The 26475-nt window shown below is 41.9% G+C and overlaps 1 protein-coding gene across 2 annotated transcripts in view; it reads left to right on the forward strand.

The window, feature by feature from the left end:
• The window catches only part of ATRN (attractin), a 265369-nt gene that overhangs the window by 226208 nt on the left and 12686 nt on the right, over positions 1 to 26475 (forward strand). For both annotated transcript variants that reach the window (XR_012639386.1, XM_074951939.1), the window contains exon 27: positions 15938 to 16045. Coding sequence is in view for 1 of the 2 variants with exons in the window: in XM_074951939.1 (XP_074808040.1) it covers positions 15938 to 16045 (108 nt within the window). In the remaining variant the exon portion in view is untranslated. The remainder of the gene's footprint in view (positions 1 to 15937; positions 16046 to 26475) is intronic.

The raw sequence follows: 26475 nt of genomic DNA on the forward strand, positions 1-26475 counted from the left end.
CCTCCTGACTGCAGTTTCCAGAGGAGGTTCAACGCTTCAGCGCAGCCTGTCTCCTGCTTGCTGACAGATCTTCTGCCTCTGCAGCAGCAAAATGGCGGTTTGCTTCACTCCTCTCCTTTTCTTTTAGATATGTTATTTTTAGCTGTTTTCTGAGCACTTAAAGGGTTTTTTTGGTTTTCAAGCCTTCTCTTGGTCCGAGATCTGAGCATTATGGTGGTCAGAGCCACCTGGCGCCTCCCTGCTGAGCTCTGCTTTCCAGAGCAGTGGGCTGAATCCAAAAGGTGCTCTGTATATGAGGCAGCATTCCCAGGCATGGAAGAAGGTAAAAAATGCCCAGCCTGCACCCAGCCAGCCAACCCTATCTTTGCTAAGGCACAGGGCTCCGAGTCGGACAGGCATGTTGTGGCCCCAGCTCTCCAAGAAGCCATGATTCCACCACAGGGAAACTTGACCAGGAGACCGAGCAGAATAGGAAGAGGCTCTGAGGATGCATACTTCATCTAGCCGACCTGGGGTAGGTCCTGGCGTAACAAAATAAGACGCTTTCTGGGCTACTGGTGGAGGGAGGAAAAGAAGCAGGGTACCTACACAGCTCTTTTCCTCCCTCAGAGAATTGGGGGGTTCTTATGATACTTTGAGGTAAGTCCTGCAAAACCCAGACTCCATGTCCCAAAAAGGCAAAGGCAAGCGTGTCCTTCACAAAACAGCAATTAGTGTAGTGAGGTGATAATAAATAAATAAGTGAGGTGAAGGCCAGGAGATAAAACCGCCTTCTCCTTTGCCTTCTGCCCCCGAGGGAGCATTTGCTGGGGTTTGTCTCTGTCATCAGTCTCTCTCGCAGTCTCTCTCTCTGAGCAGGGAACGTGTTCAGTGGCCCTTCCTCACCCTGCAATATGTCTGGCCAAGCAGAGAAGCCTGTACCTGCTTCAGATTGCAGCCTCATGGAAACTGAGCCTGTCTGGCTTTCAGCCCAAGGACCCTCACTCTGCCAGCGAAAGGGGCTCAGATTTGAGGCAGCAGAAGAATGGGAGTTGTGCCTTCTGATCATCAGCCATAAACCTTGCACTGCCAAGGAAAGGGGCTCACTCTGAAAGGCAGGAAAGGGTCTCTCTCTCTTCACCCCAAACTGCCTCCACATTAAAAGCTTGAGTATTTCAGGCAGCCTGTGACCAGAAGCATATGAGGATTCCACTCCCCATGAAGCAGCACTGTCATGGGATTACAGAGGGAAAAATTATAAATCCCTTCCCAAATTCAAAATTATCCTGATTTCCTAAGTAAAAGCTCCAGGTGGTACCAGGTTGCTCCTACAGCATTTACTTGGCTGCTAGCCAGCCTGGGGGAACGGGCAAGGCAGCCTGTCAGGCTCCTGGGGACAGCAAACAAGCTATTTTCACAATTGAGATATATGTACCAGGAGCCCATCTCTGTTGTGTGGTCCCCAGATGAGTATCAGTAGTGTACAACCTCCCCCTGGGATTAGCCAGGGAAAGAAGTACCACCCATGCAAAAAAATAAATAAATAAAATAATAACAAAGAAAAAAAGAACCACTACCACCAAAAGAACACAACACAGAAATAAGCTAGCCAACCTACAGAACTTTTCCAAGACAGAATGTCAGTCAATGGCCCGCAAGGAATTTATTAATAAAATATCTTTCCTTTCAAGCATTTGTCATCAGACATCACTAGTGTGGTGCTCTGCTCTATCCAATGTTGATAAGTCAGCTGCGTCCGTGTGTTCCCTCTGTGTGCTGCCCCAGCTCTGCGCAGATAGCTGCCACAGCAGACCTTATTTTACCATCCATACACTCATGCCCCTGTCCTTTTAGTCTGCATAGTCCCTTGTATGACTGATAGACAGATTTTATTATCCAATTTTTTTATTTTTTTTACTCCCTTATGGTGGGCCTGGGAATATTAGGCCCGGGACCATGACTGAGGAATGTAGTAGTATGCTTGAGCCTTAGAGGCACTCCTAAATAATTAATATATTTGAATAATATGGATATGGAGTATATATTTGTAGCGTATATGGGTATATATGTATGTGTACATATGACACCACCTTATATACAAGCATAACCATGTTTTTCCAATCTGGTGTTTTGTACTCTGGCCCTTTTACTTTGGTGTCACAGATAGAAACACACTCCTATTAGGGCAATTGCAGTTATCATCTGTATCCTCATCATTAGTAGTAGACTGAGTGTTTTGAAATACTGAGGTAGGCATTGTTATAGTGTGTTCCACAGTATTATGTATATGAGAAGTAAAACAGAAATTTGGAGTAGTGACACTACAAATGAGGCCTTTATTTATAAATGTTTTAGAATCATAGAATATCAGGGTTGGAAGGGACCTCAGGAGATCATCTAGTCCAACCCACTGCTCAAAGCAGGACCAATCCCCAATTTTTGCCCCCGATCCCTAAATGGCCACCTCAAGGGTTGAACTGACAACCCTGGGTTTAGCAGGCCAATGCTCAAACCACTGAGCTATCCCTCCCCCCTTGCTGTACCCCCCCCCCCTGTAATTAGTTACTGCACAGTACTGCCCATTTATGTTATAGGTTACCCTTACTGCTGGTCATCACCTCTTGTAAGCTTTGCTGGGTAGGAAACAGGAACTGCTAGCTTCTCTGTTCCATGGATTGCATTGCTCTGTGATACACCAATAGTTGATGTGGATCCAGTTGTTTTTATGGATGTTGTTTTTCAGAAAACCTACTGAATGGACAGTAACCAATTTCTCAAGTATTGCTGTGTCAGGATTTAGTATTGGTACCCAGCCACGGAAGAGAATTGTTTTGAATAACATGTGTCTCTGTTAGGATGCAGTGTTACTGACCCCAAATTGTGACCAGTACTAACAGGGAATTTTTATACCTAATTTGTAGTTACCGTATAACAATTTTTTTTAAACCACTTTGTTTCTCTTTGCCTTCATGTTGTTTGCTGCCATTCGTTTGTTGATTTTTACCTATGTGTTGGTTAAACAGGTTAGCAAGGTTATTCACGTTGTGAGTGTTGTGCAGCAATGATACAACAGTACAACGATAATACAGTAGTACAGCGATAATGCAGTTGTTTTTACACAATAAGCAAGTTGAAATTAATTGACAGTTTATCCTGGTCCAGCTAATGATTGTTAACTTAATTGTCCATATATGGTAGGTAGAGTGTATTTGACCAGTCTCCTATTTATAAAACACTTCATTTTTCTTTTCTCGATGCTTGGGGGGTTTCTTCACTGTATACTGATATTTTCAGGTGTCTTCAGGGTGTGATATTTTCTGGTGTCTTTGGTCTGTGGGATGCAACTTAAACAACTTTTGTTAGTTAACATAGTAAAGTTTTTTGTTTCTTTTTCCTTTTTTGTTTTTGTTTTCAGTCACCCAAACTTAATACAAAGTTTAATTTAGTTTGTTTACAATGTAATAGGGACCAAGTCTTTTATAACTCAAGCTATACTTTTGCAATTGTTGTATAGACATTTATTTTCATTTGAGGTGCATTACTAATATTTTATACTAAATGTAGTGCTTAACTGCTAAAATAAATGCTCACAATCTTCTGTGAGAAGGTGTATTGCTTTTTTCTCCCTGCTGAACATTCTGTGTTAGCAAAAGAGTCAATAACATAATTTTTACCATGCTTTTTAGAGTTAATTTGCTTGTGATACAAAACACCAGATTGGAAAAACATGGTTATGCTTGTATATAAGATGGTGTCATATGTACACATACATATACTGTTTAGAAGCACAAACTTTAACAACCACTGCTTCCCACTAACATAACATAACAAAAGAAAAGCGTATAAAATCAAACCAACTATAAAATTAAACCAAAATAAATTTTAAATACAGGTCCATGCAAATACTTTGAGGGTATTAAACTTTCATGATGCTTTGTTGTGTTTGGGAGCCAAAGGTGGAAACCTGTTGAAAACGTGGAAACCTGTTGAAATCGTTTGGTTAGCTTTATGCGTAAATTGTTATTTTTAAACATTTCTGCTATCTCATTCTTATAACTATATTTAAAAGTGCAAACAAGTTTATAAAAACCCAAACAAGAAATTGACATTTTGTTAATATTCTCTTTACCTTAATGTTGAGGTTTCCCCTTAAATTTTTTCTTTGAATAACAAATTAAAAAAGAAAACAAAACAGTGATTAATAAAAGAGAATTCTTTTTGTTTGCAATTGCATTATTTGTTGAGGCAGAACTATATGTACATATATTTATAACTGAGACCTTGTTGAACTTGGGGGAAAAAATGGCATTATGATGGTTATACCCCAACCATAATATTAAAATGGTGTGGTACCACTTTATATATATATATATATAACTATACAAAGTAAGGCAAACAAAAAATAAAAAGGGTTAAACATTTGAATAAACAAATTATTGCCTTATTTAAAACTTTTAACAAAAATTGATAAAGAATATATTAATATATGCCAAATCAATTGTATTAATTGGTAACAAGGAATTTTGCATTACTTTATATTTAACATTATTTTAAAACTCTGCTATATGGAGATAAGAAAAGCCCATGTTTCAAATATTAGTGAGTGGTTAGGATTAGAAGCAGAGTGTGCATTTCTGTTGTTTGGCAACCATATCTTCAAGAAAGTTAGGAATAATTCCAGCTTTTGCGTTCCTGAAGGGTTAAAATAATTAATTTACTGGATTTATTTAAAATAAAGTTTTTACCTTGTTTTCTTTTTGTTTCTTGTTTTGTACTGTTTTCAATTGCTTTATCTTTTGGAGGTTTCTGTAAAAACTTTCTTTTAGCACAGAGAAAGAGTCCAAGTGAGGAGAGGCAGGGGGAAGAAAAGGGCGCGGGGGGGAGGTGAAGAGCTACCCAGGGTAAGGGGTCTGTTGCCCCCTTACTAACATTCAGTGGGGGTGTTTTAGTTGCTAGCTCCCAGTACTGAAAGCTAGAACAGAAGCTAGAACAGAACAGAGAGAAGCCTTAGCACTGGCTAAGGCGGTAATAGACCAGCAGGCAGCAGAAGCTAAGAAACCCCCTACTATTTATGTCCCACGGGAGCAGAAGGTCACAGAGTTTGGTGGCTTCCCGACAAGATCAGGAGACATTACGGTAGAGGAGTGGGTCAAGTCTGTGAAGGCGGCCCTGCGTGTGCTAAGAGTACTTGAAGAAGATTGTGTAGACTTCGTAGAGGAGCACCTCAAGGGCCAGGCCAAGGCCACAGTAAAGTTCATGGCAGTGGCAGACAAAAAGATGTGGAAAAGGTATTTGAACTCCTCCTAGAAGTGTATGGAGACAAGGTACCTATTGGAACCCGACTAAAGGAGTTCTTTGAGAGAAAGCAGGAGCCTAGTGAAACTGTCCAGGCATATGTGTATGACCTCCAGGAGAGAATGAGCAAAGTGGAGTGGCGAGACTCTCAACGAGTTCCAGACCCAGATATGGTTCTGAAAGAGCAGTTAGTGCTGGGGCTCCAGGATGATTCCCTCCGCCACGAAATGAAAAGGAGGTTTAAGGAAGAGTCCAGTAAGAAGTTCCATGAACTCATGCAGGCTGCCATTATGTGGTCAGAAGAAGAGGAAGTTCCTGTGACAGAGACAGCCAAGCCTAACCCCCGTACACAAAGTGGGAGCCTAGTGAATGCAGCTGCTGGGGAAAAGGCCCTGCCCCAAACACAGTTAACACTGGAAAGTTTAAGTGAGGCTGTCCAAAAACTGGTGGTCCAACAGGAGGAGATGATAAAAGTGATAACTGAGTTAATGAAAAAAAAAATCCCATTAGTATGTCAAAGTATCTAAGGGCACCGGGATCCTGAAGAGCCCCACTAAAGGATGAGCTGGGAAGGTACATCTGTTACACTTGTGAAAGGCCAGGGGCATACTAGCCGGGAATGTCCACTGAGAAGGAGAACAGAGTCCCAGACACTGAAAACCAATAGGGCACCAGGAGTGAGTGGTCCATCTACAATAGAAGGCCAAGCAGTGGCAGAAGGATTCATAGGCCTCTTTTTGGTGGAAAATCACTCTGCATACAGTGTTGAAAGGAATGTGGGCAATGCCGGCATATCTAGTGACTTCTGTAAGCGAGCATTTGGAGATTGTCTAACTACTGAAGTATGTATAGCAGGGGTGAAGACCAGATGTTTGTTAGATACTGGCTCAGAAGTCACCACCATTACTGAGTGGCATTTTCAAAAATATTTGAAAGACAAGGAGCTGACCATGCACAGCACACGGTTTGTACGTCTAACAGCAGTTAATGGACTGGCAATCCCAGTGGTGGGATGCCTCAAAGCAGACATAGACTACATGGGCCAGACACTGCCAGGGAAGTGCATCTTCATCCTGAAAGACAAAGACTCTGAATGGAGCCATATGGGAGAAGGCGTCCCAGGGATTCTAGGGATGAACATCGTTAGTGAGCTGAAAGAGCTACCGTTGCCAGTAGAAGGAACTAGGAGGATGAACCGTCATGGGCACTCTAAGAAGAATGCTGTGCTGAGTAGAGTACTGGCTCAAGCACAGAGACAAAACCATTCATTGGACCCTGCGGGGCAGACTGGAAATGTTAAAGTGGGCAGAAAACAGAAGACTGTTATTCCTCCTCAGAGAGGGAAGATCCTTGACGAACACTGCTGTGTATCAGAAAATACTAATAGATGTTTAGCTCTTGTAGAGCCTACATCTGGGATAAACCTACCTAATGGACTTCAGTCAACCAATGTACTGACTAGTGCCATCAAAGGAAGAGTACCAGTGAGTCTTCTAAACTCAAGCGTGAAGACTGTGGAGTTGCAGCCTGAGGAGGTGATCCCTCAGGTGAAGGTAACATTTGGGGAGAGGGGAGAACAAGTTACCTTTCCTCAGGAAAGATGTGGTGGGAGATTGCTAGTTCCAGTTCAAGCGGCATGCCAAGGGCTAATTCCTGCACAGGTGGCTAACTTAAGGGTATTGCCAGAGAAGTGTCAAGAAGCCTTTTCAAAGGATGAGGTGACCAATTTCGATGACTGGGTCAAAGGTGTCCATGACAGGCCAAAGACAGCCAACAAAGTTGTGCTCAGTACAACTAAAGACACAGCCCAAAGTAGGAAAAGGACTCATGATCACAAGTCCAGTGGGGCTCTCATCAGACCTGGTGACTGTGTACCAGTTCGTAGCCAGAGACGTAATAAAATACAAGACAAATGAGATCCAAATCCCCACACTGTGGTCACCCACAACAATCCCGAACTTCCAGTGTACGCTATCCAGCCTGAACAAGGAGGTCCTGAGAGAGTAGTACATAGGGACCAGCTAAAGCATTGGACTTTTAGTCTTACCAGGGTTCATAGGAGGCATAGAGCAGCATTTCCCGAGGAGACTAAAACCAATGGGGTAAACCCAAACCCTAACAAGAATTGACCTGAAACTGACCCAATATTACCCGAGGATAGGGAAATAGAAAATATGAGTAATGAACCACCAGTTTAAGACGGTCCCAGAGGGCTAATAAGGGTGTACTTCCTGTTCGATTTAGAGATAATTGTTGTTGGTTCTGTGTAGTGTTTTAATGAATATTGTTATGTATAGTATGAAGAAGTAGATGTGGAATGTTAAATATGTTAAATGTTCTTTTGATAATTGTTAATGGGTTTTTGATATGATATGATGTGGGTATATGTTGTTACTATGGGGCCCGGGATGTACTGGTGTGAATATTGTGGCTGTGGCAGAATTTTAGCAACGGGTAATGTAAGGGGACTGTTGCCCCCTTACTAACATTTAGTGGGGGTGTTTTAGTTGCTACCTCCCAGTACTAAAAGGGGCAAGGGTCAATGGGGAATCAGGACCCTGAGACTGCCAGTCCCTAGGAGCAATGGGGAGAGGCCAATGCTCCAGGTCAGCCTGAATGACAGGGTGAGCAGACTAATCGGGGAGTCAGGAGGCCAGGGAGGTCCCATCCTCCGTGGGAGCTGGAATTGCCTGGGTCAGACAGAGTGGGGCCAAGCTAAGGAGAAAGCAGGGGCCCAAGCTGAGCTGGGGAGCAGAGCTGTGCCGATCCAGAGGGACTTGAAAAGCAGCCCAGAGAGAGCAGACCCTGTCCTGGGAGCAGAGCTGCAGCCCCAAAGCGAGAGGCACAGCCCAGAGAGAGCAGACTTGCCCTGGGAGCAGAGCTCCAGCAACCAGAGCCAGAGGGGCCAGAAAAGCAGCCCAGGAAGCAGGTCAGTGCTGGGAGCAGAGTCACAGAAGCAGCCTGCAGAGCAGACCTGTCCTGGGAGCAGAGCTGCAGCAACCAGAACCAGAGGGGCCAGAGAAGCAGCCCAGGAGCTGGAGGCAGGGCAGCAGCCGTGCTGAGGCAGAGTGGAGCTGGAGCTAAGACAGAGTGGGGCTGGGGCTGGAGCAGGAGCAGTCTGGAGCCGGGTGTCGGGAGCAGCTGGGAAGAGCGAGGGGGGACCCTGGGCAGTAGGCCCAGCACAGGGAGATGCCTTAGCCAGGAGGCTCTGCAGGCCAGACTCGGAGGGGGATTGGTAACCCTGACAGGGCAGGGGCAACGCTGCAAAGAAGGGCCCTGCCTCCTAGAGCCTGAGAGCGTGTGGCCACCACCAGAGCGAGTGTCCAACCCACGGCATCCCTACAGCACAGACAAGGCCTGAGAAGGAGGCCTGGGACTTACAAGGAACAGACTGTGAACTGCTCTGACGTTCCAGAGATACTGTTTGTGAAGTTCCCTGCCACAGAGCGGGGTGATGTGTTTCCTTTAACCTTTCCCATTTTGCCTTATTCTTTTTCAAATTAATTGTTGATTAAATAACTTGCATTTGCTTCAAATTGTATATAATGATCAGTGGGTCAGAGAAGTGCCCAGTGCAGAGAAAGTACCCCGGAGTGAGGACACCCTAGCCCCTGTCCTAGGTAACCACAGCAGGGTTGGGGGTCGAGCCCCCAGGAATCCTGGGCCCAGCCTGGTTGGGGTTACGAGGACTCTGCCAGATAGAAGAGTGGAAGGGGAGTCCTCAGGGGCAGAGAGGCCACTGGGTAAAGGAAGTGGGAGCGAGGACCCAGATCCTTTCGCTAGCCCACTTCACCGGGGTAGTGCAGAAGCCAGGAAAGTTCCCCACAATAGTGGGACTATTCCCCCGCTTACACTGGGTAGTGAGACTTGAGCCAAGAGAGATTAACTCTTAAAGTACAGGCAGCAGCAGCAAGTTTAGAAAACTGATAAAGGATATAAAAGCAAACATACTGATATGTAAAAATATTTGAGAAAGGAGGTTATATTTTTAGCTGAGTGCAAAGTATGGTTTCAATTTGTTAGTCTCTAAGGTGCCACAAGTACTCCTGTTCTTTTTGCGGATACAGACCCCCAAGCTTTCGTTGCCCAGGAATAAATACATCTTGGGTTATTTTAATAAATCAACCCTGCAACCTAGATAGCCATTTTTCACTGTCTCCTGCAATACTCTGCCATTGCAAGACACTTGAACAGTTTCCCTAAGTTCTCATGCTCTTTCTTCTCAGATCAGTAACACATCAATATTAACATGGGGTTTCCCCACCACTGGGGTGTCAGTTCACATATATGCAGTTCTGGGAATTACAGTTGCTAGATTTTAAAGAGCCACTGATCTGAAACAGTGTCGTTTCTTCAACATCAATTTGCTATCTTGGGCCCATATGAGGGGCACCCCCCAATTGTTGTACATTCTTGATACCCTCTTCTTCCCACCACATGCTGTCTGCTCAGTTTGTTCCTGTCGGATAGTCTTAGTCTCTTGTTGTACCAAAGCCTTGGGGCTCTGTTTCCATGCCAACTGCTCTGTAATCTCTTTAGCTTGCAATGCTCAGTATGAATTAGACTTGCACATGTTCCACTGATTTAAAAAATGTAATTACATGAATATTGAGTATTGGCCGGTCCAAACTGCAGTGTATATTACATCATATCATGAACTTACAGTACATTTGGACTTAAAGTTTTCATTTAGGGCATAAGTGGTTTAAAACACTCCTGTAGCCCTATCAATTAGGTATTCTATAAACAAAAACACTGTTTAAAAGTGATTAAGGTTGGTTGTGTGACTTCCCACAAAGCAAATCACTGAAAGCAAGGCAATTCCAAGTTATGGGACATCTCTTTACCATAACCTAATACCCACATAGCATGTTTCCACTGGCAAACTTTGCATTTTCACTCAAATTTTCTTTTCTCTCTCCAGATAAGAACACACACTACACATGCAAAATCTGTCTCCTTAGCACTGTAACACAAAACCGTCATTAAAACATCAACCACATTGACAGTCATTCAGCAGGGATATATGTGCACAGATTAAGTGTACAAAATGTGTCTCTCTTGGGGAAAAATAAGGTCTTAATTAAGGAATATTTATTTCTAGAACCCATTTTTGTAGTGGATCTTATTATTCTTTGTTGCATGATTTACTCTATACAAATATGAAAAGCAACCAGTCTTTACATCAGCAGGCTTAATCCGTAAATAGGGCAATATCATTAAAATATGCACACAGGCTGAACTGCCAAACTTCAACTGGTACAGTTTAAGTACGTAGGCTATATTTGTTGGGTTGCCTTTTGAAGGGACATCCTTATGCTTAGATGAGCTGTCAGTCTGTTTGAAACTGGGAGTGGTTTTCCATCTTAAAATATGACCATACAGTTGTTGACATAGAGCCAGACTTTATTCTGAAATAGATGTCTGTTGTAATAACTGAAAATAATAGCCAGCATTTATACAGTATTCCACATATTCAGATTACTCATACTGAGAGGTGCAATCCTTTGTTGAAATGATGGTAGTTGCAGAGCTAAATCCTTGTCCAATTCTGAAAATGTAGGCAGTAATGTCACTTCAAAGTTGTTTGCATTTTCACAGTGTTGTCAGAATTTTATCCCATAAAGTTGCTGTTGATTTCAACAGGTGTGATGAACTTTAGTAAACTAAACTTTCTTCTAAGAGTTAGTTCATTCTTCTTTTGGACATCTTTTTCAGGACAGCTTGTTCTCTGATTTTACAGCCGCTATACAAAGCACTTCATGATAGCTGAAGGGGACAATTATGGGAATGACTACTCAACAATGTGCTTCACACTTGCTTTAGTTTGCGATCTGCTGAGTGTATTTTAAGTGTTCTAAAACTCTGGAGGTTTAGTAGATCAGTGAGTGGTTCCTTACCACTGCTGGGTTTGCCTGGCAAGTAGTTAAAAAGATCATCATAGGCACAGAAAATCTAATTTCTAGGCTTTCCCTTTAAGTTGTTTGTGGTGATGTCTAGAATCAGTGCTATTATATAGCTTGTTGTTTTTTTGCTAATCTTTTAGAAATCAGACCCAGATTTGCTATTTTCTTTTTTAATTTTGTGTTGGCGAAAGGTGCTGGATTGAAATCCTAGAAATTGAAGTCCTCTGTCCATAGAAGAAGCATAGTGGTCTGAGCCTCACCACATCATCCTGGGGAGAATTCTGTGCCAAAAAATTAAAAATTCTGCACACACTATTTTAAAATTCTGTATATTTTATTTGTCAAAATAACATAATGTAATAACACCAGTAATTTATTTCAAAATACCTTTCAACAAGTATGTCAACAATACACACGACAACAAAAAAGATTCCCCACCCTGCCCCCCGGAGTAGAGAGTTAAAGAAATACCTATGACAACCCAGTTCCACTTGGGGGTACTTGGGGCTGCGTGGGACCCCCAGAGCCCAGACACCTGCACTCCCCTCCCCCCAGAGCCCAGACACTCACACCCGCCCTTGAGCCCAGGCATGGGGTCCCCCCCAAAGCCTAGACATCCACACCACCCTTCCCCCAGAGTCCAGCTGTGGACACCCCCAGAGCCCAGAAACCCACACCCCTTTCCCCCCAATGCCCAGCCATGGGCATCCCCAGAGCCCAGACACCTGCACCTTCTTCCCCCCAGAGCCTAGCAATGGGGCATCCCTAGAATCATAGAATATCAGGATTGGAAGGGACCTCAGGAGGTCATCTAGTCCAACTCCCTGCTTCAAGCAGGACCAATCCCCATCCCAGCCACGGCTTTGTCAAGCCTGACCTTAAAAACCTCTAAGGAAGGAGATTCCACCACCTCCCTAGGTAATGCATTCCAGTGTTTCACCACCCTCCTAGTGAAAAAGTTTTTCCTAATATCCAACCTAAACCTCCCCCACTGCAACTTGAGACCATTACTCCTTGTTCCGTCATCTGCTACCACTGGGAACAATCTAGATCCATCCTCTTTGGAACCCCCTTTCAAGTAGTTGAAAGCAGCTATCAAATCCCCCCTCATTCTTCTCTTCTGCAGACTAAATAATCCCAGTTCCCTCAGCCTCTCCTCATAACTCATATTCTCCAGCCCCCTAATCTTTTTGTTGCCCATCCTTCTTGTAGTGTGGAGCCCAAAACTGGACACAGTACTCAGATGAGACCTCACCAATGCTGAATAGAGGGGAATGATTACGTCCCTCGATCTGCTGGCAATGCTCCTACTTATACAGCCCAAAATGCCGCTAGCCTTCTTGGCAACAAGGACACACTGTCGACTCATATCCAGCTTCTCATCCACTGTAACCACTCGGTCCTTTTCTGCAGAACTGCTGCCTAGCCACTCGGTCCCTAGTCTGTAGCAATGCATGGGATTCTTCCATCCTAAGTGCAGGACTCTGTACTTGTCCTTGTTGAACCTCATCAGATTTCTTTTGGCCCAATCCTCTAATTTGTCTAGGTTCCTCTGTATCCTATCCCTACCCTCCAGCGTATCTATCCAGAGCCAACGCACCCGCACCCCTCTGCCCCCCAGACACCCACATCCCACTCCCCCCGAGCCCAGCTGTGGGGCAGCACCCGTCCCAGATACCTGCACCCCCAGAGCCTTTAGTCCACCCCAGCTTCTTTACTGTCCAGCCAGGGAACGTGGTGTGGTGTGGCCCTGCCCATCCTCACTGTTTGTCAGAGCTGGGTGTCCTGACCCTGGGAGAATGAGGATCAAACCGGGCAGCCAGAACATGCAGCCTCTATCCTTGCGGGCTGGGCATTCTGTTCACTAAGAGCTGGGCTCTGCAGCGTCCAGCGGCCCACAGTGGCGGCCAGAAGCTCAGCAGCCCCAGTTCTGCAGGAAAAACGTGAAATTGTGCACAAATTCTGCATTAAGAAAAGGAGTACTTGTGGCACCTTAGAGACTAACCAATTTATTTGAGCATAAGCTTTCGTGAGCTACAGCTCACTTCATCGGATGCATTCATGAGTATGCAGCCGATGAACTGAGCTGTAGCTCACGAAAGCTTATGCTCAGATAAATTGGTTAGTTTCTAAGGTGCCACAAGCACTCCTTTTCTTTTTGCAAATACAGACTAACACGGCTGTTACTCTGAAATTCTTCATTGTGCAGTGGTGCAGAATCCCCCCAGGAATACAGCGAGTCCCAGCTCTAGGGATGAGAGGAGAGGTCTTTTAGTCTTCTGTTTAGTGCCTTAGCTGACACTGCCCACAAGAGTGCAAAACCTGATGATGATTTGTATGATGCATATACTGATCCATGGGAACTGCAGTAAAAGAGCTTTTCACATAAAACACCAAACTGAAACAAGACTAGATAGCAGAGATTGTTGGTCACTACTGACCTTGTCTACATTCACACCAGTGACCTGCCGATGAAAAGCTATGTATCCTATTTCAAATTTACCAAGTCAATGTTTTCGCTCCCCACTTCCTGTCTGTTTGTGGGTGGAAATGGCAGAGTAGAAGAGAGATGGGGAACAAGGATGTTCTTCACCTTGGTCAGCAATGAATGAGTTGAGCAGAAGTCAGCTGGACAAGAGAGGAAGAGGGACAGAAGGAGGTGCTCTGTTTAAAGAAAATACAGAAATTATGGCTCTCAAGGCCTGTCGGCTAACCCTAAATTTGTTCCCTGTGCTGGTATGTTATATCCTTTTCTGCCACCCTGAGACTGTCGTCTTAGGTTGGTTGAGAAAAGGACTCATTTTATTTTGTTCGCAAATTGCATAACACATCTTGAGTCCTGTAAATAATAATTAGTTGATTTTTTGACCTACCGATAGTAAAAACATTTAAAAGAGGAGGGGGGAAGTATTTTAACTTGCAAATCTTTAACATCTCACTAGTCTAGCTTTTTGAGTATAGAATAAATTTAGTACTTATAGAGTTGTAGTTATTGGTTCTCCAAGACGGTGATAGCTCATCTTGGGAAAGCCCAGAAGAGTTGCCCCAAATATTATGGAATAATGTGCTGTGAACAAACTGTATCCAGGAGAATGGAGACCGATTTCAGATCCAAGCAGTCCGTGCTCATTAACCTGGGAAGGCAAGAGGACTAGGGTGAAACAACAAGTACCTGTTCCTGGCAGGCCAGCAGGCTATGCAATATCATTCCTATTAACTGAATATGACGGAATGGCCTAGTAAGCCATTGCATCTGAAACTAACTTGTTATAAAAACAGTACAGCAAGTCAAGACTGACTTACATGGGATTTAAGCCAGGCCTATCAAACCTAGCAAATGGAAATGGTCATGCATTTCAGGTAATGGCTAAACATATTACAAGTATTACAAGCTAGAATGTCAGAACCCTGTTTGCTCCAGGCCAGACCGCGCTGGTACTGGTGGAGTTAAGGAAATTTCCTTGTAACTGCTGCCATACAGGAGACCACATTGGTTGGGTACGGAAGAGCTCACAGTTGGAAATTATACTTTACTTTATTCCGGACCATAGAGTAACAATATTACTCTGGAGGCAGCTGAACAGACATGAGAAGGCTGGAGGCAGTAAAGATAAGTTCTTCAGAAGATGGCAGTTGTATAGTGGAATGATTTTAAGACAAATTAAGTTGGAAGGAGAGTAGGATGTGAAATCAGGATATGGGATTGGCTGCAATTCAGAAGATTATGATGGTGAGGACATTGCAGAAGACAGATGATGGGATGCCGGTGAAAATAGTACAAGTACAACCAAAGTCAGTCAGACCTAGAGGCCAACCACCGACTAGATGGTGGGACATCATCTGGAGGGACATAACCAAGCCCTGGACAGGAATGAATGGTGATATGTACTGTTCCATATGTCAGCAAAGTTGCTTTGGGATTAGAAGTAGTAGTTATAGTAAGGTGATTGACAGGTAATAGTAATACAAAAGTGAAATACTAAATACTGTAAGTATATAAATCAGAGGGATTTCATTAGTATGCTGATCTTTAAGTGGCTGATGCTATTTGTTTCCAATGTGTCATATCACTGTTCCATTATTTACAGGCAGTGTGCCACATCATTCCCAGTCCTGCTGGAATTGATGTTTGACACCTACATCTCATTACCAATCACTTGATCTGCAGTTAGTGCAAAGGACTTTTAACCACAGGAAGTTAAAAGGATATCTTTCCATACTACTGCTAAACTAAAGTTGGAACTGTAGTCTGCCACTTAGAGACTGCCATTGTATATTTGAGAGAGAACCATAACACTAAAACTCAACTTGTAAAGAGAACAATGTGTTTTAGGGGCTTCTAAAGATTTATTCAGGAGCGTGTATTGTATTTGAATAAAACATATTCCTGCAAGCCATACTTGCTGTTCACAGATACATTTGGCACGTTTAGACTAATACACAGGACTGTTTAATGTTAATTTGTGGTATACCAATATGGTAAGTACACTGGCAGCTGTCTGATTTGTGTAGACTTACAAAATTTTCAGAGTGGAGTTACTTAGATCTGTTTATATTTATACAATTGGTTTTATTTAGAAATTGTTCTCATCAGGTTCCCTTGTGTCATCTTTATGCCCAGTGAAAGCATCAGGAATTTGTTTTGAAGTGTTTGCATGCTGGAGTCCATGTCTTTCCATATTCAGTAAAATCTGTCGAACATTTTTGTATTCTATATGTTGGAACAGTGTATTAATATCTCTGTGTTTATTCACTAGCAACTACTCCGTGAGATGCAACAGATGGCTAGCCGTCCCTTTGCCTCCATCAATGTTGCCTTAGAAACAGACGAAGAGCCGCCTGATCTCATTGGAGGAAGCATAAAGGTTAGAGTTCATGCTGTTTGGATGGTCCTACCTGTAATTAATCTTCATGGATGTTTTTTCTCAACTGTGGATAAAGCAGTAATGGAAGTCTGCTGCTCATTGGCAATCTGTAGGAAACTATAAGCACTTGAAAGCTTATATGAAAGCTTATGTATTGTTTTGACTTCATGTTGTGCCTTCAGGTTATGCATTTCCATCTTTTGGACTACACTGGTATTAATAAAAGTTACACCAATTTTTAGTTTTTATGCTTGTAATGAAGAAGGACACAGCTTAACGCAGCAGAACAGTTGGCTGGAAATAGCTGTGGGTGCTGCAAATAGAAGCAGTTCTTGTGAGGTCTCTCCCAAGGAACAGAAGAGTAATTGTCTTTGAATTCTGTGGAGATATAAATGTATTTTTTGAAGCAAATAAATGTTCATCACAAAATATGATGTGTACAAAGTAGGAGGAGAGAATTACAAAGCGTCTTCCCCCTAATCTGGAATACTTTTAGATGCAGTATGTTGTAATTGTAGGAATATGCAGAGTTAAAAGGGAAGATGAAGAATTTGAGAGAGATCATGGCAGTGGTAAATTTCTGATGTCAGACCTGTAAACTAGAAAGCAAAGCAAAGCTAAGCTTTCCTGAGTATAATTTGTCTATCTACTGTACACGTGCTTAGCCTATAAGTTTATGGCACTCTCATTTAACAGCCTCAGCACAAATTCTTCTTTCCTGCCCTTACAATGATAACAAAAAAAATATTTCTTCCATTTAGAATATATGTGGGATGTGTTTATGTGTGTATATAAAATATAGCAAAAAAAATGATAAAAGAATGTTAAAGTTGCAAAGTCCAGAATTCAGGTGCCAGGAAATGCCAGAATTAGGATGCCCATACGACTTTAGTTCTGCACCTAATGCATATGAATTGATAGTCTTTAATTACATGTTCATACTATTTTTTCCATAGGACTTCTGCCTCATTCAGGGCACAGGATGGACAGCTCTCCATAAGTGAGGCAGCAGTTCAGTATTACTTTTTAGCCTCACTACTCAATGGGCACCCCCTATCATATTTGCTATATCCTATCCAACTGTTGCATTGAATTTAGAATTAATTGTGTTCATGGAGTTTTCTCAGGTTTGCATTACCACAGCATCTGAGTGGTTCATCAATTTATCTCTGTCTCAGGCAAGGAGGTATGGTCCCTTTTTTTTTGTAAGTAGGAAACTGAGCAATAGAGAAAGTAAGGCCAAAACTTGCAAGAGTATCCACTAACTTTAAGTGTTTCAATGATTGGGCAACTAGTTTGAGATACTTATGGGGCCTGAATTTTTGGAACATCAGCTGTACTTTCATTTGAGTTGTGAGTGCTCAGTACTTTTGAACAGTAAGCCCTAGATATGTCCAACTGGTAGGTAGTTTTTGTAATTTCTAAAAGGATGTTAAATAAATGCCTCTGAGTTAGAATTGATAGAGAGATGAACCAAAAGACAATCTTTCTGTTAAGATATGGTCCACATCTCTGAAAAAGTTTGATACAAGTTTTAACAAGTTAAGAATTACTTAGAAAAGTTAGATGTCTTCGAGTCAAATGGTGAACTATATTTTAGAACAGTAAAGGAACTGTGTGAGGAGATATGAGCCATTAGTGATTATCTTTGAGAACTCGTGGAGGACAGGAGTGATTCCAGAAAACTGAAAAAGGGCAAATATAGTACCTCTCCATGAAAAGGGGAACAAGGACAACCCAGGGAATTATAGATAAGGCTACAATTTAGTCACGGGTATTTTTAGTGTAAGTCATGAACAGGTCACGAGCAATAAACAAAAATTCACAGTCCGTGACCTATCCATGACTTATACTAAAAATACCTCTAACTAAATCTTGGGGGCGGTGCACGTCTGGGGCCAGCGGCACCAGCTGCTGGGGGCCACCCAGGGACTGCGGTCGCTCTGAGACTGCTGCCTGGGACCACGGCCACTCCCAGGGGCCACCCGAGAAATGGCTGGTTTGGCTGACCCAGAGGCCACTACAGCAGCGGCTGGTATGGCTGTCCCTGGGGCTACCTGGGCAGCTGGCCCTGGAGCCAGCCACACCGGCTGCTGCAGAAGTCACAGAGGTCGCGGAAGGCATGCTATCCGTGACTTCCATGACAGACACAGAGCCCTAAATATAGATCAGTCAGCTTAATTTGGGTACCCAGAAAGATAATGGAGCAAATAATCAAACAATCAATTTGTAAGCATCTAGAGGAAAATAAGGTAATAAATCAAGGACAAATCATGTCAAACCATCCGAATAACCTTCTTTGACATGGCAACAAGCCTTGTGGATGGGCAGGGGAGGCAGTAGATGTGGTATGTCTTGTGTGTGGTATGTTTAGTAAGGCTTTTAGTGCTCTCTCACATGACCTTCTCATAAACTAGAGAAATAGAGCCTGGACAGACGTATTATGAGGTGGGTGTGCACTGTTTGGAAAAGCTAACTCAGAGTAGTTATCACTGTTTCACAATCAATCTGGAAGGGCATATCAAGTGGGGTCCCATAGGGGTCTGCCCTGGGTCCAGTTCTATTCAATATCTTCATAAATGATTTGGATAATGGGATAGAGAGTACATTCATAAAGTGTGCAGACAACACCATGCTGGGAGGAGTTGCAAGCCCTTTTGATGATGGAATTAGAATTGAAAATGACCTTGACAAACTGCAGAAATGGTCTGAAATTGGATGAAATTCAATAATAACAAATGCAAAGTACTACACTTAGGAAGGAATAATACATTGCACAAATACAAAATGGGAAATGACTGCCTAGGGAGGAGTACAGTCGGAAAGGATCTGGAGGTTATAGTAGATCACAAACTAAATGAGCGTCAGTAATGTAATACTATTGCAAATAAAGCAAACATCATTCTGGGATGTATTAGCAGGGGTCTTGTAATCCAGAATTGAGAAGTTATTCTTCCACTCTACTCAGTAGCGATAAGGCCTCGATTGGAGTATTGCATTCAGTTCTGGCAACCATACTTCTGGAAAGATGTGGACAAATTGGAGAAAGTCCAGAAGAAAGCAACAAAAATTATTAAAAGTCTGGAAAACATGACCTATATGAGGAAAGATTGAAAAAAAAAGAAGGGTTTTAGTTTGGAGAAGACTGAGGGGGGATGTGATAACAGTCTTCAAGTACGTAAAAGATTGTTATAAACACAAGAGCGATAAGTTGTTTTCCTTATCGACTGAGGACAGGACAAGAAGCAATGGGCTTAAACTGCAGCAAGAGAAAATTAGGTTAGACATTAGGAAAAACTTCTTGATTGTCAGAGTAGTTAAGCGTGGGAACAAATTTCCTAGGGAGTTTGTGGAATCTCCATCATTGGAGGCTTTTAAGAGCAGGTTAGACAAACACCTGTCAAGGATGGTCTAGATAATGCTTCGTCATGCCTCAGTGCAGGGGATTGGACTAGGTGACCTACTGAGGTCCCTCCTGGTCCTTCATTTCTATGATTCTTTAATATCATACATCCGATGAAGTGGGTACCAGCCCACGAAAGCTTATGTCCAAATAAATCTGTTCGTCTTTAAGGTGCCACCGGACTCCTTGTTGTTTTTGTGGATACAGACTAACATGGCTACCCCTGATACTTTAATATCCTGGATGACCTATTAGGTCTTTTCCATTTTTAGAGTCTGAAGTAGGTGGTTACAGAAAGTCTGTATGGAATCAGTTGTCCATATCACACGCATTATCATAAAAATTGGCACTTTTGTTGTCTCAGCAGAGGCTCCAATGAATGGTTATGGACATTCTTCTCTCCCTGAAAAAAGGTCCCTCCAAATCAAGATCAAAGCATATTGGTGCAGGAAAGCTTGCCTACACGATGCCTGTTTGGTGGCTAAATTAGTTGATTTCAGTCTCTGATAAAGTCAACCCAGCACTACCATAAACATTATTTTTTAAGGGAAATGCAACAACTGTATTACGTGACAGAGATGTGACATATTGGCTTAGTTCACATAGGTGTACTTTAAAAATATATTACAGTGGCCTTCTTTTTCACCTGCTGTTTTACACTGTATGTACAACTCACTTGTTTATATGTTTCCCTCTTAATCTTGTTAGTCTGGGGAAATAAACTGATAGGATTTACAGAAAAGCCAACTTTCTTTAAAACAAAAATAATACTGTAAAAACTATGCATACGTTTATCATTCATATGAAAACAGACAGTCTTTGTTAAATTCAAATCAGGGTTAAGAAGTTCAGGCTAGCATGAATTATTAAAATTCTGCTCTGACTTTTCACAGGGTCCATCATCTAAACTAAATTGACATTTACCATGAAAAAATGCCAGTCTTCCTGCAGGCACTTCCCCTTCCCCTCTTTCCATTACTTAGCTTATTTCTAGAAAAACTAATTTAACTGAAAACACCACTCTTGCAGTATTAGCCCAGAACCAGTCGTTGCAGAGCTGTCCTAAACTTTCTGACTTCATGACAAGTTTGTTTGCAGTTAATATCTTCTGTTCAGTTTTTGTTTTCACTTTGGATCTTTCAATATCTGCTCATTTCTTCCTCACCTCTCCTGTTTAGCTTTCTGAACTGACTTTTTTCTGTTCTCTTTATCCTTTCCTTTTATTTTTTCTTTTTGATTAGAACTACATTAAACGGCTGCCCTTCTGCTGTGAAGGGCTCCATAAATAGTAAAACAGGACCTCATTCATTTCCTTCCTCACTTCTACGTGATACCTTCTGTCTGTCTGCCATCTTTTCTTTTCTGATTTGTCAGACCTGGCAAACTCTGACATTCTTATGTGGCCCAGGAATTGAAGGTGCAGGCCAGCTTTTCAAGAGTAAGAGGATAGTTAAGAATCCCAGTCATTTATGTAGGTTGCTGAATTTGACAGTAGTACCAGAGACAGGGAATTAAGGCTAGTGTGTACACACTTTCTGAAGCATTCCAGTGCAGATGTGATGGTTTGGGGGAGAAATTAAAAAGGTGCAAAGCAAAAATTTAGGCTCTGAGTATTGCAGAAAATATTCCCAGAGAGGTGGTCTAGATTGTTGAATAATACTCCAGTGAAAATGATGGAAACTACACCTAACAGGTATATTCAGTTTCGAATATGTCGTCTACATGTCCCTTTGGTCAATTTCAGTTTTCTCCCAGCCCTTTTCCACTTGCACTGGAATTCCCCAAATAATTTGCAACGGAGAAGCCGCCATCATAGTCCACGCTCCCATTGCTCTTTGGTTGGAAATATTCTTAACTGAAGGGAGTTGCAGGAATCTGAGTTGATGTGGAATGGGCTGATAAGCAACTGTGGAACTGCATTTTTTTTGCCTTCTGTTTCCTATTGCCAGAGCAGGGAGGTTGAAAACAGAAATGTTGGGTACGTTGTTGGATCTTAAGTGGTTATCCAGTCACTCTACCATTCAGCGTGCCACCATTGTTGATCCTGTATTTGGCTTACCCTCCCTTGTACACACTTGGCACCAGAACTACAGATTTCTTAGTGCTAATCACAAACACATGGATTTTTTTCACGTGAATCAGAGATTTTTGGTTCATAACTACTTTATTTGGGGTACAAAAGAGAGTTGAAAAACGGGGCATTTTGTCTACAAGAGGCCTCTTTCCTTTTCCATCGTGCATGGCCAATTGGCAGCTTAGCGTCAAGCTAGTTCCATCCTAAGCTAATATTTTCCAGCTGGACATATTAGAACAGTGTTTTCAATTAGTATTTTTCCTAGGGCACATCATAGTAATAGAAAGTAATTTACCTCTAGGGAAAAAATTTTATTAGTGTGCAGCTAAGCAACAGATAACTAGCTCCTTTGGGAGTTTTTTCCATTCAAAAACCCAGTAGAGCACAAATCTTCTCTTAAATTTGGTTGACCATTACAAGATCAATTGGCCCTTGGCTGCAGCTGTTTGAACTCCCTGAAGCGCTGAACATTACAACTTTTATAAGAATATTTAAGAACCTTGGTCATTTAGAACCTGTGCAAATGTTTTAAACTGAGTTACTTGGAGTCAGGCTATTGTTTAGATCTTGTTCTTTGAACTGCTCTAAGAAGATTCTTGCAGTCGGTTGGAAATAGTCTTAAAAATCAGCTTTTCAAACAGAAGTTAGAGAATTTTTTAGAGTGCTGGCATAGATGATCTTTAAGCATCTTAAAGTAGGGAGCCTCATGCAACTAGTACTTACATTCTCAGCAGAGGTAAATATATATACTGTGAAAGTCATCCTAAGCAGCTACCCCAGGGATGAACAAACAGATACCTAGTAAAGTTTCAGAGTAGCAGCCGTGTTAGTCTGTATTCGCAAAAAGAAAAGGAGGACTTGTGGCACCTTAGAGACTAACCAATTTATTTGAGCATAAGCTTTCGTGAGCTACAGGTCACTTCATCGGATGTAGCTTATGAAAGCTTATGCTCAAATAAATGTGTTGGTCTCTAAGGTGCCACAAGTATACCTAGTAAAGTTTGTCTTTCATAACAGGTCAAACAAAATTGTGCTGGAAACCTTGAGGGAGACTGTAAAGCAGTTTCATAAGACAGTATTGTCAACTGGAGATGGCCATTCGTGCAGATCTCACTGTATTGTGTTCTGTTTTCCACACTTAGAATCCAGCACTGATAGATGGTTATCCTTTCATCTGTGAACTGGAGGCTATTCATGTCTACAAGTAGTCTAAATGGCTAAATGATGGTGGCTTTTGTCAAGAAAACAGTCTGCAGCTCGTTTGGAATGTTAATGTCGCTGAGGTGCGGATGTGCATTTAATTCCACAACATTAGTTTTCATAGGGCCAAAGTTAGTCTCACTGCAAATTCTTAATTGCCCCTTTTTCAAACATCGAGACACCAAGCTTGATTTCTGCTTTAGAAAGAGCCAGAATGTGGCACAAGTGTAGCCTGTGTCAGTCTAGTAATCAATTCATACTGCCCAGGGTAGAAATGCTGTCAACGGGATCAAAAACTGCCTGAAGGTCCCAGCTATTAAAAGGTAGAGATAAACAGTAGTATGTTCAGATGGGTGTGGAGTGTCACTGGGATCTGTGCTCTTTCCACTCTTAACATCTTTATTAGTTATCTAGAAGGTGGTAAACAGCATGCTCAGGACATTCACAGTAACTTGAGAGGAGTTGTGAATATCAGCAAGGCCAGGAAGTAGCTAGAACGATTAGACATTTGAACCAAAAAAAGTGAGGTTCAGTCTTGGAGAACTGCAAGCTATTGCATTGGGGGCAAATAATTTGAAATAAAAAATTGAACATAGACATCACTTCTACAGCCTTGCTGTAACTGCACCTGGAATCTTGTATTCAGTTCTGAGTACTACTGTATTATAACAGGGTTCAAAAAAGAACTAGATAAGTTCATGGAGGACAGGTCCATCAATGGTTATTAGCCAGGATGGGCAGAGATGGTGTCCCTAGCCTCTGTTTGCCAGAAGCTGGGAATGGGCAACAGGGAATGGATCACTTGATGATAACCTGTTCTGTTTGATCCCTCTGGGGCACCTGGCATTGGCCACTGTCAGAATATGGACCTTTGGTCTGACCCAGTATGGCCAATCTTATGTTCTTATAAAAAAACTGATTCAATGGGATGAGTTCAGAGGAGAGCAAACAAACTTCTCAGAGAGCTTGGCCTGACTTCTAAAAGGATTAAAAGCCAAGTATGTACTGTATAGTTTGACTAAGCAATGTTTAAGAGGGGCACAACTGTCTGTATATATTTAAAGGGGCAGTGAGGAGAGGAATGAAAGGGATATCCCAGAGAGGAATGGGATGAAATTGAGAGGAAAATATAAACTGAACATCAGGAAAAAAAAATGTTGTTAGTGAGAGCTGTAGCACTGCAGAATAGTCACTTCAGGGAAGTAATGGGGCTTCCATCACTTGGGACATCTTGTAATGATCCAGTCTAGTTTTTATAGGTACTGTAAAGAAGAATCCTGTCTTGAAGCTTACCTAGAGGGAGGTTATCCCATAACTTCCTAGCATAGTGGTTCTTGAACCTTCGTTTTAAGCAGCTGTGGTGCTGTCCACTTTCAAAGACAGGGTAGTGGACTCATTGAACCGTTGGTTTTGATCTAGCGTGTCAGTGCCTATGTTCCTGTGACTTAGATGATTCATTCATAGGTTTCAAAGTCACGGAGGGGGACTGTTATGATCTAGTCTGACCTCCCACATATCACAGGCCATTGCATTTCATTCAGAAGGCATGCTATAACAGGGTTTTAGTTCTAATTTATTACTTGTTCCATTCTTCTGAGAGAGCATCATTTGCCATTTAAAAGATTAATTGCTGATTCGTTAATACTAAAGCACTCAGATTGCACGTAAGTGTGTAACTACGCTGTTTGCTTCTGAAAATATGCACCAACAGTGGAACAGCAAATGTGGTCCACGTAGGTGAACAGATGTCAGGATAGCTACTGTTCTGTTGCAGTATAGAGGAAGATGAGAACAAAGAGAGATTTATCCATTTGGACCTTTTAAATTATATTTGTTGTTGACTCTGCCTATGTTCTCCTGCTTTCTACTTTATAGAAAAGTGTGTGCTATCCGTAATATGTAGTTGCTAGTTTTAAGAACCTAGAGATCGTGTGGACAAGTGAGGTGTGTAAAACTGATTAGCTCTCCTAGAATTTAATATACTCTAATAATGTTCTGTACTGTGAAAACAACAAAAAATGCTAAACCCTTCGCTTAATGAATTATTTCCAGCTAACGTAGGTGTGGGTTTCATTTGACATAATTTGCTGCTTCGAGAAAGCTTTTCCATTCGTATGCAGTAAACATTTGGTAGTGACGCTCTATGATCTGCTGTTTGTCCTGACCGTGTGACTGCAAAGGTTCATTCCTCTACCCCCTGAGTATACATTTTGGTAGGTAAATGGAATGATGGCAAGATTTAACTGTGTCCACATTTTGTAAATGTATAAGATAAGTATTTATAAATAAAATTGAAAAGCTGATATTTTCAGTACAACTGACCAGTAATGCAGTTGGAAATGCTTTTACCCTGATTTTAGCTGATGAGGAGGAAGTGGCTCGAGAAAAGGCAAACTCTGTGAAGCTTTGAGTAAAAGGGTCTTTTTAAACTCTTCTTTCCCTTTGGCAGAAATGAGTACATTTTCTGATTGAAACACTAATAACACCAACAGCTTCTGAAAACTGTTGAAGAGGACCTATTTGCATTCCTTTGTGCACGGAAGTTGTTTTAAGTGTCTTGTGTCTGAGATCATCCGACTGCTGTTTCATCCTTTTTATGTGCACCTTTTATTATAAAAAGCAACTTGAAATTAATAGCATAACTACCCTCTGGTACATGTGAAATCAAGGTGAACTTTTCAACATTTGCCATATGCATATTGGCCATATTGTATGCTGTGGCTTTGTCTTACACTACCCGTAGGGCAGCAGTGGAGAATTTCAAGATCAATGCGATTGTTACCTTATTTGTGAGAACGTTATGGGGCCAGAAGGTTTTGTAATTTAACATTGCCTGGGAACACTGCAAGTTCTCCTGACAGTAATCTTTCCCTTCATGTAGACCTTGCATTGAATGCTTGCTGGATTGACGCTACTTGCATTAAAAGTGGGGTGGTTATTTATTAAATGTAGCTGGGTATAATTCCCCATTGATCTTTCTGCTGTTCATTTGTGGCCATTTGCATTTCTGATACAAGATACTGATGAGTCAGTGTCTCATGCCCATATGCTAGTGCCTGCTAGGGCTAGCCCAGAAGGCTTGAGCACCTTTTTAAAAAAATTATATTCTTAAACTCCAGACATAGAAACCCAATATTGAAATGGGCTGAAGAATTCAAGAAAAAAGATTGATTTACTGTGGGCCAACTTCTAGTTAAATATCAGGGCCAAGGTTTCAAAGATGAATATGAATTTTTAATCTAGAATTGTGCACTTCAAATAATTACAAGAAGTTAATTTGTCTCCGCATGAGAAAGCACAGGAAATACTCTGGGGATGTGATTTTTTTAGAACTTCATTTATACCCTCTTTTTATGGAAAATCGCTTATGTTTTATTTTATGAATGCTTGGTCAGTTGTCAATCATATCATTCAAAAAAACTTGGGAAACTTAGCCTGACACTATTCTACACAGTGAAGTCATCTGAAGCATAGCTGAAACTCTGTTTAACTATTTCAATAATAATGCCCTAGGTTCTGCTTCCATTTAAGCAATTCTGTGAGGCACATATCCTTACTGGAAATTGAAAGCATGTAATGGTTTGGGACTATTTACTAAGCCATACAAAAACGTTGTTAAAAATACATTTTGTCCTACTATGTTTGAAAAGCAATTGGCTTGGCCTGTCAGTGTTGCATGGTAACTGGATTATACGCTCCAGTATACTTAAAATGTGTTCTAGAAAAATTAAATTGCTGTTCAATGTTTTAAAT

The sequence above is a fragment of the Natator depressus genome, chromosome 4 (assembly GCF_965152275.1).
Source record: "Natator depressus isolate rNatDep1 chromosome 4, rNatDep2.hap1, whole genome shotgun sequence".
In the NCBI taxonomy this organism is placed as follows: Eukaryota; Metazoa; Chordata; order Testudines; family Cheloniidae; genus Natator; species Natator depressus.